Below are 15,453 nucleotides of genomic sequence, written 5' to 3' on the forward strand. Positions count from 1 at the left end.
AAACATTTATACCCTGCTTCCGCCCGGCTGATTACAAACATTCCTAAGGAGGCTTACAAAATTCATAAAATCACAACAGCAATTCAAAAATTGAGTAAACACAAAACATTTAACATCTCCACAAAACCAGCCTAAAGCATAAAGTAAAACAATCAAAACCAGCCAAATGAAGAAGAAAAGACTGTTTAGAGGAAAGTTCTAAATCCCTTTCCTAACTACCCCAAGCATGGTATTTGCCTCACTGCTGCTACACACTACATCAACTCTTCATTGATCTATACAGCACAGTCCCAAGATCTTTTAAAGTCTGATAATCAAATAAATCAAGATGCTTGATCTAGCAGATATACAACATAGTAAGAGATATACTTAATGAGATTTAAGCACATGCAAAACTCTAGGAAGTTTGCAATATTTGTTTTGTTGTCACTTTTTTTCTTCCTTAAATACTGCATTTTTCATATTTCAGTTCACAAGGCAGACAATCAAGTTTTGACTGTAATTTGAATAAAATTTTAAAAGTGTTCCAGGATATCCTCCAACCAATCTGTGAGCTGGATTTTCAAGCAAGAGGTTGAGAATTATGCCTGCAGGAAAGGGAGCATTTGATTCCAGTATTCTATTACAGACATGACCTTCAGGGTACAGAAAAGGCCAATCACGAATGGAGAAACACAAGCACCCCCTACTGGGTTCCTATATGCAAGCAGCGGATCAAAAATTGTTAGCACAAACTAGGAAATACACATAATAAAATAAAAGAAGATTTTTTTTAATGACCAGAAAATCTTGCCAGTAGTACAATAGCATCCTTTCACACAATGGATACTACCGATAATTTATTCCAGTGCTAAAATTAACAAATTTGTGAAGAATATTTTTTTGTACGAAATGCAAAATGGGAGCATAAGTGTGGTCAAATGGCTTGTACTGTGTTTATAACATTATATCTTTACACCAAATCATTTTCCAGAATATATTCCTAAGATTTGGGGGGGCACTCCCAATGAATTCTGGTGCTCTAGGACAGGGGTGCCCAAACCCGGGCCCGGAGGCCACTTGCAGCCCTCGGGGTCTCCCAATCCGGCCCTGGGGGAGCCCCCAGTCTTCAATGAGCCTCTGGCCCTCCAAAGACTAACAGGAGCCCACACTGGCCTGACGTAACTGCTCTCAGCATGAGGGCGACTGTTTAACCTCTCACGTGAGCTGTGAGATGAGGGCTCCCTCCACCGCTTGCTGTTTCATGTCTGTGATGCAGCAACAGCAGCGAAGGAAAGTATGGCCTTGCTTTGTGCAAGGCCTTTTATAGGCCTTGAGCTATGGCAAGATTATCATTCATTCATATAAATTCAAATTTATTCAAATTTGAAATGTAAATTAATCCCCCCCCCAGTCCCTGACACAGTGTCAGAGAGATGATGTGGTTCTCCTGCCAAAAAGTCTGGACACCCCTTCCCTAGGATCTAGGGCTCTAGGATTCTGTCTCTAGGATCTAGGGGTGAGGATTCAGATTAGCAATATAAAGATGTGGCTCACTAACCTTTAAGAATTCTTAATTACTCCAGAATTCTTGGTTAAAATACAAAATGTGTGAAAGGATTTATGTATTGCTGCTGAGGTGAAGCCAGTGTGTTGCTACTCAAACCTCACCTTTATCCTCCATCAACTATATTGTGGAATAAACATAGTAGCTCTTATAATAACATAACACGAGGCTTGTATAATCTCACAATAACCCAATGTTCTTGAATCCGGGTGGTGGATAGCTAAGATTAGAAGTAATCTGAATGAATAATTTTGGAGAACTGTTCAATAAAGAAAAGTAAAATTGTTTTGGAAGAATCTATACCGCAGCAAGACCTCATGTAACTACACAGTTCAGTAGAAATTTTGAAGTTGTTAGGCTGTTCTACAGGGTCATTTTTTGAAAAAAAAATTGTGGAACAGCCCCAGAAGGAGGACCCTTCAGTTTTAATCAAAGAACTCTTCTGTTCTTAAAATTAATTTCCATTGTCTGAAAACACACAAAAATGACAACATGCATCTATCACAAAGAGAAGGCCAATGAACTTGGAAATGACTTCCAGTGTCTTGATATTTACCCTTTTTTGGATACAGGTGCCTATGAAATAATTCTTGTATCTAAAATCTGAACACTGCTTCCCATCCCAGAGGGTTTTTTTTTTAAAATTTGCAGTTGCTCATTCATACGTACATTCAAGACAATTTCCTTCAGCCTCACCCAGTCAGTGGGTGTTTCTACTCCAGTGAATTCAACTCCAGTGAATTCTAGCAGCCACTAGACATCAAAGGCCATCGAACTATAATCACTTTAAAACACACAACATATATTACAAGATAGCACACTAACACCTTCAATTGCAATGCAAGTGCCAGCAGATGTCTATTAAAAAAAGAACACATCCATTCCTGCATAAGAGCTCCTAGTTTGAAGCACACTGACAGTGTGTCCTTAGAATATTTCTCAATGGGGAAGAAATTCAAACTCCATTATTTACATTCCAATCCCTAAACTCATCTATTTGACAGAATGTCTGAAGTAGATATCTTTAGGATCAAAGAATTAATATCCAAGTATCAGATTATACTTTCTAATAGCTTGCTTCCAGATCCAATTCAAGGTGTTTGCTCCTTAAAGTCTTGTACATTCCGGGTCATGCTACCTGAAAGGCCACTGCCCATAGGAACCTAGCTGGGTCCTAAGGTCATCTTCTTAGGTCCAAATCTCTGGTCATTGGTGCAAGTTCAGTTGTCAGTGATCAGACAAGACCTTTCAGAGGTGCCACTGAGCCTATAGTGTGTCTGAAGAGGTCCATCAGACCCCACACTGCTCACCTTTATGTACCCATATGAACACAATTGTCCACTTGTCTTTTAATGAATTTAAATCGAATGTTTTCATTGTGGACATGACTTTTGTTGCTGTCCAGACTTTTAGCTGATACACTAATTTTAACTGTCATGATGGTCTGGTATTGTTTGGTTTGTCTACTTCTGCTGTGTTCTATGCTTTAATGTAAACCCGTTTTGTGCAGATTTTATTTGGAAAAAACTGTATATAAACCATCATCATGAACAGTCTTCTAAAAAGGACCATGAAATCATATGCTGAATGAGGTCTCTTTTACAGGTGGTGGAAAGAAGCCCAAATTCTTTGACAAGAAGTAATCTGGCCAAATAAGTTTATTGCCAACTGTCCATTAGTAACTCTGACTTTAAGGAAAGAGGTGGCTATTATCTAAAGCAGTCAAGGTAGTTATTCTTACCTAACTTTTCTAATATGAAGTGATCAGATACTGAAAACAAACAAAATAGTTGATTACTGGTTCCGCAGTTAAAGACTTCAAAGACTGCATCCAGAAGAAGCAAGCTGTTAAACAAAAGTTATCTTATAGTCCAATCCTATTCAACTTTCTGGTGTTGATACAGCCAAGCCAACATGGTGTGTTCTGCATTCTGTGGTGGGGAGGCAGTCAAAGACACCTTCTTAAGGTAAGGAAATGTTTGCTCTCTTACTTTGGGGCTACACCGCAGTTGCATCTGCACTGGAAAGTTGGATAGGATTGGGCCCTAAATCTCTTCACTACTTTTGGACACAAAGCTGCTAATCACAATTGGTTTTATCACAGTGGTCTCCAAAAAAGCCATCTTCATCCTGACATTTCTTTTAAGTTGATTTGGGCACAGGGACACTCTCAGTAGTTGTGTCTATTGCTCAGAGTCCCAGAAGGCTATGCAGCAGGATGCCCGAGCAGACACGACTGCCCGGAGTGCCCCTGTGCCCAGATCAGCTTGAAAGAAAGCAATGCAGCAGAATGGTAAGCACCACTCGGGGGGAGGGCTTTTCCCAAACCCTGGATCTGGCCTGTGGGCCCTGTTTAGAGAGCCCTGCTACATCAGAAGAAGGAAATCAAATGGAGATGCAGTAGGGATTAGTAGGGAAGATACATATGCAGATAGGCATGCACTTACACATGTAACTTTTGTATTTAAATTAGGATTGGTTTTAAACTCTCCATTTTCAGACAACAGTTTTTAAAATCCATTTCATATGTAACCAAGATAACAATTCACCATTTTCATGACAGTGTTAGTGATGCATACAGTGAATCAACCATTTTGAGAGGGGGCATAGGCAAAATGGGGACAGTCGGCCCATGGTCCTGATCTGCTCCTCTGCTCCACAACACCACAACTTTACCTGGTATCCTGGTGAACTTTTACGCAAGGCTTATTAAAGAATTCAAAAAATCCCATTTCACTTGTATCTATTTATTTAAAGCATTTGTTCTCTGCCTTTTCCATCCCACAGGGAGATGTTCAAGGTTCCTTACAGTAAACTGAAAATATTAAAAAAACCAAAGACCAACTAAATATAAAAAGTAAAACACAGCACAAAAAAACCACAACATAACACTAAAGTGGTGGCAGAGAACACATATATTGGCTTCGTTATAACAAAATTAATGTTAAGTTTCCAAATGCTAAAAATAAAAAATGAATCTTTAGCTGCTGCCAAAATAAAGAAAGGGAGCCAGTTAATGCTCTCTAGAGCAGAGGTGTCCAAACTTTTTGGCAGGAGGGCCACATCATCTCTCTGACACTCTGTCCGGGGCTAGGAAAAAAATTTACATTTCAAATGTGAATAAGTTTACATAAATAAATATATTAAAGATGGCACTTGAATGAATGAATGAAGGTCTTGCAATAACTCAAGGCCTATAAAAGGCCTTGCACAAAGCAAGACTAACCTTTCCTTCACTGCCGCTGCTGCATCACAGACATGAAACAGCAAGCAGTGGAGGGAGCCCTCAGCCCACATGAGAGGTTGAATAGTCGCCCTCACACTGAGGGCAATTGCATTGGGCCAGCACAGGCTCCAGCAAGTCTCTGGGGGGCCAGAGGCTCATTGGAGATTGGGGGCTCCCCATGGGTTGGATTGCGAGTCCCTGAGGGCTGCAAGTGGGCCCCGGGCCAGGGTTTGGGCAACCCTGCTCTAGAGGAAGGGAGTACTGCATGTGGGATGCCACCCCAATGCATGTTCTCTGTGTTCTCCAGTGTTTCCACTAGCCAATGATGGAAGCACTGCAGGAAGATCTCCCATGCTGACTTCAGGAAATGGGCCATTTCACAAGTGAAGACATGGTCCTTCAGTTACATTAGACCGGGTTGCTCAGGGTAATAACCACCACTCTAAGTGGTGTCTGGAAACAGACCAGCAGTCTGTGCAGCTGACACAACAGCACAGTGACTTGGTCAAACCTCATAGCACCAGTCAAACTCCCGCAGCAGCATTCTGCACTAGCTGAAGTTTGCCAATGGTCTTCTAGGGTAGCCCCTTGGAAAACATAGTAATTCAGTCTTGAAGTAATCAGTGCATAGATGACCATAGTCAAGTTTGACTGCAACCTAAGTTGACAAAGGTGCTCTGGGATTCGGCTGCCACTGTGGACATTCATGAACATTGCTGGGACCAGAGGCACCCCTAAACCGTAAAAAATGATCTTCCAAGGGGAGTGCAGTGTAATCTGTTCTAAATGGACAATCCAACACTTGAGTTGCAGGTTCTCCAACTAATAGTACCTCTTCTTAACAAAGCTTGACTCGCATTGCCCCAAACTGGGATCGGTGGATGTCCCTTTACTTTTATATGCTGACGACATGGCTCTGATCTCACGTACAAAAATAGGCTTATGGAGACTGGTCAAAGCCTGCACTGAATATTTTACAACAAACTCTTTGCAGTTAAATTATGAAAAGTCTAAAATTTGGAAACCACAATCTTGGCTTTTCAGTGGAAAATTAATACAGCAGGTCAAGGAATTCCAGTACCTTGGTCTTCGATTTCATTACAAGCATTCCTGGTCCTCTCATCGATCAATTGCAATTAATTTGTCTAAACCAGTGGTTCAAGCCATAACTCGCTTTTTCTTCTCCTGGGGCAACTGGTTTGTACCAGCTGCAAGCCTTTAATGCTAAAGTTATACCACAAATTTTATATGGCATCCCAGTATGGATGCCAGCATTAAATAACACAATTGAAAGGGTCCAATCTAAATTTCTTTACAAAATTCTCGGCTTACCGCATTGCGTTCCCTATGCGGCACTCTGCCTGGAATCAGGTCAACACAGGCTAGAGTTACATGCATGGTCCAGTTTTTTAAAATACTGGGCCAAAGTCTTTTTTAGGGCTGATCACGACTTGCTGCTAAAGGGGCTGCTGACTGATTCAACGTTATCCCCTTGCCTAGTACTATTCTATAAAAAAACTCAACAGATGGGCCTTGAGGTCGATCTACAAGGAGCTCCTTCTCCTGAGGTTACCATCAGACTTGTGAAAACCAGACTATTTGATATAGAAAGGCAAGAGATTCTAGGCGCAGCACAGAAAAAATGTTCCCCTCTGAATTTTCAACTTAAAATCACAAGTGGTCAACAACCAAATTATCTGTCCCTCCTAATACACCCCCTGGAGAGAAGGGCTTTTACCTTGGCACGCTGTAATGTGACCCCCTCTAATGACTTGCATGGCAGATTTAGAAACGCCTCCAGGGAAGATCGTTTATGTAGCTGCAATTTAGGCAAAGTAGAATCATCCACACACATCATGTTGCACTGTCCCAGATATCAAGTACTAAGGCAGCAATTTCTCTCTCCCTTCCTCCATCCCAAAACAGGGCATTCTGAGAAAGATATAATTCAATTCCTTCTAGCAGGCGATGTAGAACATACAACCCTCTCAGTCGCACAGTTCCTAAATTTGAGTATTCTGAATCGAGTCAAGCTTTCTGTACCGTAATCACTGAGTAGGCTACATACTGGCAAGATCCGCAGAGTAACTGATTGTTTCTGTTTTTTAAATAATTCATGTTTGTTTGTAAAATGTAATGTACGTTGTGTCTGTGTGTACACATAGGTGTGCACTTATACATATATTTGTGTACTATTTAGGTTTATACTCTCTAAAATTTCTGTACAGAGTTCTCACCTATCAAATGTTTATGCCTAATAAAGGTTTTGTTGACTGTAGTACCTCTTCCTTGTCCAGCTTTAATTTCAATATATTTGCTCTGATTCACCCCATGACCAATTTCAAACAATGATTCATAACATTCACAGCCCTCCTTCCCCAGCACCAGATGTCATGAAGGTATAAAGTTGGACATTATCTGCATAGCAATGACCTCTAACAGCAGTTTCATGAAAGTGTTAAACAGAGGGGACAGAACTAATCCTTGCATGACACTATAAGCCAAAAACCATGACATCAAATAAAAGCCTTCCAATACACCTTCTGGAATGTGCCCTCCAGGAAAGACCAGAACACCTTCTTTGGGGCAAGTCAGTGCCCCAAGCCATATCCTGGTCATGCAGTTGAGAAGGAAATTACTGTCAATATAGCAATACCTTGACTTTCATCCATTTTCAATTATAACCACATTTCAAATTTCATCCACATGCTTTCCTCTTTTATTCAATTTCATCCAACCTCCCATGACATTTGTCAACATTCTTACACAGATTTTAATTTGATTTCTGTTTATTTAGGTTTTGCATGCTTTTGCATCTTCACTGCCACACTGTTATGGACTAGGCCCCAGAATGGAGCCTAGTCTGTGCTCTATCAGACTCATCACAAGTCTTCTTAGATATATTGAGGGAAAAGAGAAGAATCTAAGAAAAGCCTTGCTGGATCAGGTCAAAAGGTCCATCTAGTCCAGAATCCTGTTTCCCACAGTGGCTCACAAACTGCCTCTGAAAGCCCCCAAGCAAGAATAAAAGGCAAACTTCCTTCCCAGTACTGCTTCCCAACAATAGGTGTTTGGAGGTATCATTGATACTCGAGGTAGCACATAGCCATCATAACTAGCAGCCACTGCTAGACTGGTCATCCATGACTTCATCCAATTCTCTTTTTAAAGCCATCTAAGCTAGCTGTGGCAACAAATTCCAATGACTATCTAGTTGCTTAATTGCAAGCAGCCCAGAAAACCAGGGGGCACGCTTGATTCTAGAACAGGGTAGCAGGTTTCTAGGAACAATAGTGTTGATGGCCTTGGTTGCTCCCCCATTCCAGAGGTCGATTAAAGCCTCGGAAAAATCTCTGGCCACAGCAGCAAGAAAATTCCCCAGAGCCATTATGAATTTGTAAACCTTAGGAATAGTCCTTCCAAACAGATCCCCTGTGCATGGAGACGTGAGAATCAATAAGTAAGGAAAAGTTGTAAGAGAAAGCAGTAGCGATTTTCCTAGTCCATTCCACAGAAATGCTGCGTCTTCATGTGTAATCTGTAAAGGCAAGTACCACTGCCAATAAGTCTTGAAGATATCTTTCAAAAGTCATATTTGTTTCTCAGTCCTTCCCACTGTCGACTTTACACAATTCAAACCCAAGTGCTCCATAACTGTACATATTGCTGGGTGATTCCAATCACAGAGTGTGACCATCCAGTGTAGGGTCAGATTGTTCCAGCCTCCAGATTAGTGTCTGCAAGATAGAGGTTGGCCATTCTTCAGTCTAATGATAACATACACTAGAATGATTACTAATCCTTTAATCTTTTATAACAATACTAAAATAGTAGCTGGAGTCTGATCAGCATTAGGAACTGCAAAGATGTGTGATGAAGAAATTTAACCCTTTCCCTCTGTACCGTCCCCATGGAGTCCACCACACCCTAATGTGATAAGCCCTGCAAGAGAAGCTTTGATTGGCTCCAGTAGAGGTTCTTCACACCACTGGGCTTATAGCAGTGTTGGAGAGGGGAGCTATTCATCAGGACCACAAGGGATTCAAAGCCTTGATGTTGACTGAGGCTCCACACCACTGCTATTTTATGGAAACAAGGAAAGATGGAAGGACGAATGCAACTTCTAGAGTACTATGTGTTTTCACTCTTAGATAATGAATACTAAATTACCCTGTGACGATGCATGCTAGAATCTTATTTAATCATTCAAGCAGAGGTACAAAACAGGGAAGAAAAAACAAATATGAATGCAGCAAGAGTTTAATTTGCTATTTTCACTTCAGGAGTTTCTCAGAAAGACAAACTGCATTGTTAACTGCAGTTTGAACCCACCAAAGCAGGTACTATGGCCAAATGCCAAGTAAAGTCCTAACTCTCCACACAATTCTTGCCTGAACCTGAACATCATTGGACCTTGGTGTCTACATTTTTTTTGCTTTTTTTGTTAGGGATTTGAGTATGATTGAGTGCTTTCCTTAATGCAGCTCAAGATGCATTCCTTAAAGCAGGTGCTTTCCTTAATGCAGCTCAACGAACTTCATTGCTGAACTATGCTTATTTTTACCACACTATCAAGCAAAAGTCAGATATACCCTACTCTGGCACATAATGTTCTAGAGAAAACATTGCAAATTCTCCTCACAGGTAATTTTCTTTTAAAAATTAGCTTTAAAAGGTCACTTTTCACCATTTCCCTCCAGTATGCGTAGCAGATTCCAGTTGTGAAAATATATTTGTTCTTAAACTTTTCCTAAATTGTTGCACATAGGACTGACAGGACTACTAGATGAGAAATCCATTTCGACTGCACAGTAAAACCTAATACAGTATTGTCCTTCAGCAGTAATTGCTTTTGACTCTTGCAGTCACCTTCTAAAAACAAGTTTTGTTGCACTGAAAGAGCCAAGGGACCCATGAGCAGAAGTTCACAAGAAGTACATCCTAGCTGAACTGCAACATCTTTCCTTTGATTTCACATACTGAAATAGAAAGAAAAGAATAAACTACTTGGCAGCATGACTGAAACTATTTGCCACCCAAATTGGAAACAATCATAAGGGGATGAATGGCCCCAAAGTATTTTGCTGATCCACAGGTGAAAGACTGACAATTCAAAACAGTAGGAACAGTGTTGATATGGTTAAGCCTTTTAGCTCATTAGATCCCAAGATCAACACAGACTTGCCACTTGAATAAGTTGTTGGTAACCTTCAGTCTTGGAAGACTATGGTATCGCGCTCTGAAGGGTGGTTCTGGAACAGCGTCTAGTGTGGCTGAAAAGGCTGATTCGGGAGTGACAATCCCTTCCACACTGGGAGCAAGTGCAATCTGTCCCTGGTCTGTCTCCCTGGCTATGGGCCTCAGTCTGTTGGCCAAGTGTCTCTTCAAACTGGGAAAGGCCATGCTGCACAGCCTGCCTCCAAACGGGCCACTCAGAAGAATAAAGGCAATTTATAATACAGTGATGGGATATGCAGCAGTAAAAAATGCAAAGTGAAAATCAAATTGAATATTTACAGGTCTGGAAATTGCAGTCAGTTTATCTTCAATTATTGTGGATATACATTTCGAGGGGAATATACACAAGGCAAATAACTTTAAAAAGAAAATCACCACCCACACAGCCAGCATAAACTCTAGTATTTAAATAAAATATTTTGTTGAGTTAGTACAACTCACACCAGGTTACCCTTAATACAAATTAAGAAAAAGAGTTGTGGCTAGGCTTACTGATCAGGACAATTTCATTCCAGCTCAATATACTTGTCACCAAAGGTACATCAAAATCAATTTTCCTGATTGTATACATGTTATTTGAAAGTAAATTCTAAACTGAAAGGCAACTCACTGCCAAGTAAGAGAGCATCCAGATAACTTTCTGTAGTTCTAATTTGATGATTCTGTGCTAAAGTACAGGAAAAAGTTGGTTAAGCAAGTACTGAAAATAGCAGGTACCATCTCTGAGAAGTTAACGGAGTTAAAGGACTGTCATATGAACAGATAGGCCATAAGTATAGGGCCAATATGGGCCTCTTGGGGCACGTACTGGCAGATGTCATCATATGAAATAACACTGGCATTCCTGGAGGGGGGGCAAAATGTTAAGTTCTGCAAGGGTGTGAACTATGATGTAAAGCAGTGCCTCCCCCTCATCTGCAGAGCCAGACTGGCTTTGCAGGTGAGGGGTCACTTTACACCATGACCCTACAAAACTTAGCATTTTTGCCCTCTTCCAGGAATGCCAGTGTGAAGTAATCTCCAACACATGGAGATTGCAAGAAACAAAATGACACTTGCCATGAAGCAAAGTGAGATGGATTTGGGGTGCTATTCACTTAGCATGGATAATCTTTATGCCAAGTACAGGCTACACACAGTGACAGGAGCAGGACTGTGTCCACTTATGATATCACCATGGCTACTAGATGCCTGTATTTTGAAACAACAATCACACATAAAATCAGTGTGCTGACTTTAGTCAATTTTTAGACTGTATATAGGGTATGAGTTGCGTTGTTTAGGCCTACATGTGTTGGATTTTACATGCATAGTCTTTGTGCAAACATTACAGCTGTGTGTAGATATCCAAGGATGAAGTAGCATTAGGTTGGGGTGTAGTTTTTTTGTGTGTCTTTCTGACAGCTAACTTGAATGGTTGTCGTTGGGCAGAAAGTTATTATAAATTACAGGGCAGAAAGAGTTTAGAAAGATATTAATCAATTTCTGGCCAGCCCAAAGGTGTTCACATTTGATCCCTGTTGCATAAATGCAACAGTGGGTAGAAATGGCTTAAAACAAGCAAACAATCCAGTTGGTCCTGAAATGTGGTAGAATGAAAAATAGGCAGCTCTGATTCATGGAACACCTCCCCTTGTTTTAATATGGATTGCACAGGGATCACTTCCCAGTGATTGTGCCCTACATTAATTGGTAGAAGCAAATGTGCCATCTGAATTCTGTTTCAGACAACAATAGCTTAATAGCTTAGCACAGAGCTTCCACTCAGGGAAGCCCTTTATTCTGCTCCCTTATGGGACAGGTCAAGAGCAAGTGAAGCAATACAACTACCATGATCACATTGCTGCTGGGGCCAAAAGGGGGGTTTGGAGACTTACCTTAAGGCAGCACTGGCCTCCAGGTCTTTGCAATTGCAAAACCATAAGTGCATCATGATGGCTTTTTTGAGCTTTTTGGAGGCATCTGCAGGGCTCTCCACTCCCCCTGGAAGCCAGTGCTGCCTTAGGTAAGTCACAAAACTCCCCTTTTAGCCCTGGCAGCTATGCGATCATAGCAATCACACTGCTGCCTTCTCCCCTCTTCTGCACTCACCCCAGTTCCCAAACTAGGAGAGAGTTTGGGAATCACTTGCTTAATAGCATAGTTTTGCCATTAGCAGTTGCTCTGCATGCAGAAGGTCCCAGGTTCAACCCCTGGCATCCCCTGGTAGCGTTAGGAAACCCTGGAGACCTGTTGCCAGTCTGTGTAGACAATGGTGATGTAGATGGACCAATACTCTGACTCAGAATAAGGTAGCATCATTTGTTCAAAGAAAATATGCTGGGCTCCCTCCAGAAGTGAACTGATGTACACTGTATGCATATTTTCCACCCCACCACTCTAAGACACTGCCATTGGAAAAGGCTTTTAAAGAGATTCAGGTCTAGTCTTAGTAGGTGCATTCGTTCCAAAATGTTTTATGATGAGAAGTTCAGCTTTAAAAAAAGTTACTAGTAATGCACCTATACTTGTAGGATATGTACACCAAGCCATAATCCAGGAACAAAAGTTTTCACTTACCGCAGTGTGACTGGAAAACCTGTGGCTTGACTACCTGATTGCAGATATTGCACACTACTAGATAGAAATCATCATGAGCTGGATAATGGCCAAATAAGTGCATATCTGTGGGAAAGTTAAAAATATATATATACAAGTATTAGAAGTTGTCCTTACAAAATGTTAAAATACTGCTGTATTTTTAAAATACACAAAAGAAAAATGCTATTAAGAGTTAGTACAACACAACAAGTCTTTGGAATATGCAGTTTCCAACTCCAATGTCCACAAATCCCTTCCCCCAACTGTAATTTCCATAATTACTTCAAGTTATATTTATTTAAAATTTGACTGAGAATTTTTAAATTGCCAGAAACTAGCAGTAAGGTGGAAAGGGAAAAAAGGTGGGGGGAAGGAGAGGACAGAGCAAATCCAGACCTGTCTTGATTAGGGAAAAAAGAAAATCTTAAATATTGGTTGAATGTCCTCAACCAGCAAAAACTGTCAGGTAGACATCCTGAGCAAAGTCCACTGAATGAGCCTCTTTGTTTTCATGCACATAAGTTCCTGGGAAACCGTTCCCATTTTTCTCATTAAGTTTTCTGAGCAAGAGGCAAGGAGCAGCAATTACACAGGCCTACACACATTTTGCTGTTTTTAAAGTTATACCTGTTCTTGGGTGTATTTGGAGTGCTGAATCCAAAAATGGCATCTGTTTTGTCCAACTGGCTCGAGCTTTGGGGGTATGGCATAGTCACCTTATACTCCAATTCAAGCAGCTCCCTTGTGAGAAAATCATAGTATCGGCTTCCTCACAAGGAAGCTGCTTGAATCAGCATATAAGGAGGCTATGCCATATCACCAAAACTAGAGCAAATCAGGCAAAACTGATGCAATTTTTGGATTCAGCATCCCAAAATATCCCAAATTCATTCAAACATCCTTGGCAACTAAAAGAAGTTTTTGTTTTGGGAGGCCTACGTTATCAGCATGACATTTCCTATCCATAAAGAAAACTTCTGACCTAACTGGAAATTAGCAGAAAATGAGTAGATTGTTACACTCCCAACCCTCTGTGTCAAGAAAAGAAAATCAACTGTGAGCCACAATCAAAATCTTCAAAAACTGTTATATTTATGTGGGATATCACAAAAGTTTTTCTAAATATTGTATTTGCAAATTTATGGCTTCATGCGGTCTCTAAGAAAAAAATTAGTTCCTTGGAGAATGTTTAAGGGGAAAAAAGAGTAAAATCCTAAGTACTGTATAATTACTACAGATAAGTCCCACTGAGCTCAATGAGACTTACTTCAGAGTAAGCATGCTTAGGAATGCAGGATTAGCACTGAAGCATAGTTTTAAAAATAGATAATCTGTTTAATTTAAAATGACATTAGTCAGACATTTCTAACATGAGCGTTGGCAGTACCCACACCATTAAACATAGACAGCTCATTGTTTGGCACTTTCTCATAAAATGTTTCATTTAGGTTTATCAACCTCCTATTGCTACATTAATTAGTGGGCTAAGAGATGCTCAAAGATGGGGTTACTTAGTCATTATTAATGAAGAGTCTAAAGTGAAGGATGGAAAAAAGAAAATCTCACATTACTGAAAAAAGCACAAGGAGCCATGATTCCATAAGGATGATTCAAATATCTGGATATTGTAATTCGGAAGCAGGATAATGAACCAAGAAGAGACACCAAGGACTTAACACTAGGAAAAATACTCATTTGGTCCAAACACAAGTTTAAAGGACATAAGACTGAGAGCTGGCAGAAAATAAAAGAGACTGTGGCAATGTCTTCACAGAGTACCATGAAGACAGAAGGATTCAGTTATGGCAACTGGAAATCATCAACAAAAATGATTCCATGTAAGTAATATATTTTAAAACAGCTTTTCCACTTGTGTTTAGTTATTGTTTTTGTGTACTTAATCTCACCATTCAAACATGTTGATTTTTAGCCAACTGAAGCTTTATACAATAGGTCTATCCCTTTGGGAGGTGACAAACAGATGATATTTAATGCAGGATATCACTGAGATACAGGACAGCATAGCAAATTGTATGTCAATTTAAGAAAGAGCAATTAAAAAAAAAAGGTGCATGCCCCATGTACCACTGAAAATAGTGAGACTTTGGCATTTAAATGCACACATAAAATACTAGTGTTTACAAGAGAACACAGGCAAACCTAACTTTTTCTGAACTGCATCCATTCCCACTGTATATTAGTCTGCGCATTAAGACGATCCACTAGAGCAGTGGTCGCCAAATTTGTGACCGCTATGCATGAAAAAAGTGGCCCCGTTTGGACTGGCTCTTACTGTTCCACTGCACTACTCAGAATAAGCCCACCCGAGGGCTGTAATGTGACATTCTAGGCAGTTGCATCTATAGCCCAATGCCCCAGCAGGCTTTGCATCTCAATTTCCAGGCAGATGTGACTCCTTAGAGCAGCCATTTTCAACCACTGTGCCATGGCACACTGGTGTGCCGTGAGTGGTTCACAGGTGTGCCACAGGAATTTGGGGGAAGGTCATTTATTAATAGGGCCAATGGGAGAAGTGAGCACCCCACTGGCAGTATGGTGTGCCTTGTCAATTGTCAAAAACCTGGTGGTGTGCCTTGACCATTTTAGTAACTTGGTGGTGTGCCATGAGATGAAAAAGGTTGAAAATCACTGGCTTAGAGTGTCCCGATACAGCACTTGGGGGGCTTTGTGTGAGCAGCATGGCGGAATAGTAAACACTGTTCACACAGGGGGAGTGATGCAGCACTGTGCCAGATCTGGCCCATGGGCCATGGTTTGGGGATCGCTGCACTACAGGAAGGCGACAGGACTTACACACAAACTCATAACAAGAGGAATGCACCAGAACATTGCCAAAATATAC

At 40.7% G+C, this 15,453-nt stretch overlaps 1 protein-coding gene across 2 annotated transcripts in view; it reads right to left on the reverse strand.

Annotated features, from left to right (window-relative positions):
- Positions 1-15,453, reverse strand: part of ATXN7L1 (ataxin 7 like 1) — a 99,297-nt gene that overhangs the window by 49,662 nt on the left and 34,182 nt on the right. For both annotated transcript variants that reach the window (XM_066634188.1, XM_066634187.1), the window contains exon 3: positions 12,570-12,674. In XM_066634188.1, coding sequence (XP_066490285.1) covers positions 12,570-12,674 — 105 coding nt within the window. The remainder of the gene's footprint in view (positions 1-12,569; positions 12,675-15,453) is intronic.

The sequence above is a fragment of the Tiliqua scincoides genome, chromosome 7 (assembly GCF_035046505.1).
Source record: "Tiliqua scincoides isolate rTilSci1 chromosome 7, rTilSci1.hap2, whole genome shotgun sequence".
NCBI lineage: Eukaryota > Metazoa > Chordata > Lepidosauria > Squamata > Scincidae > Tiliqua > Tiliqua scincoides.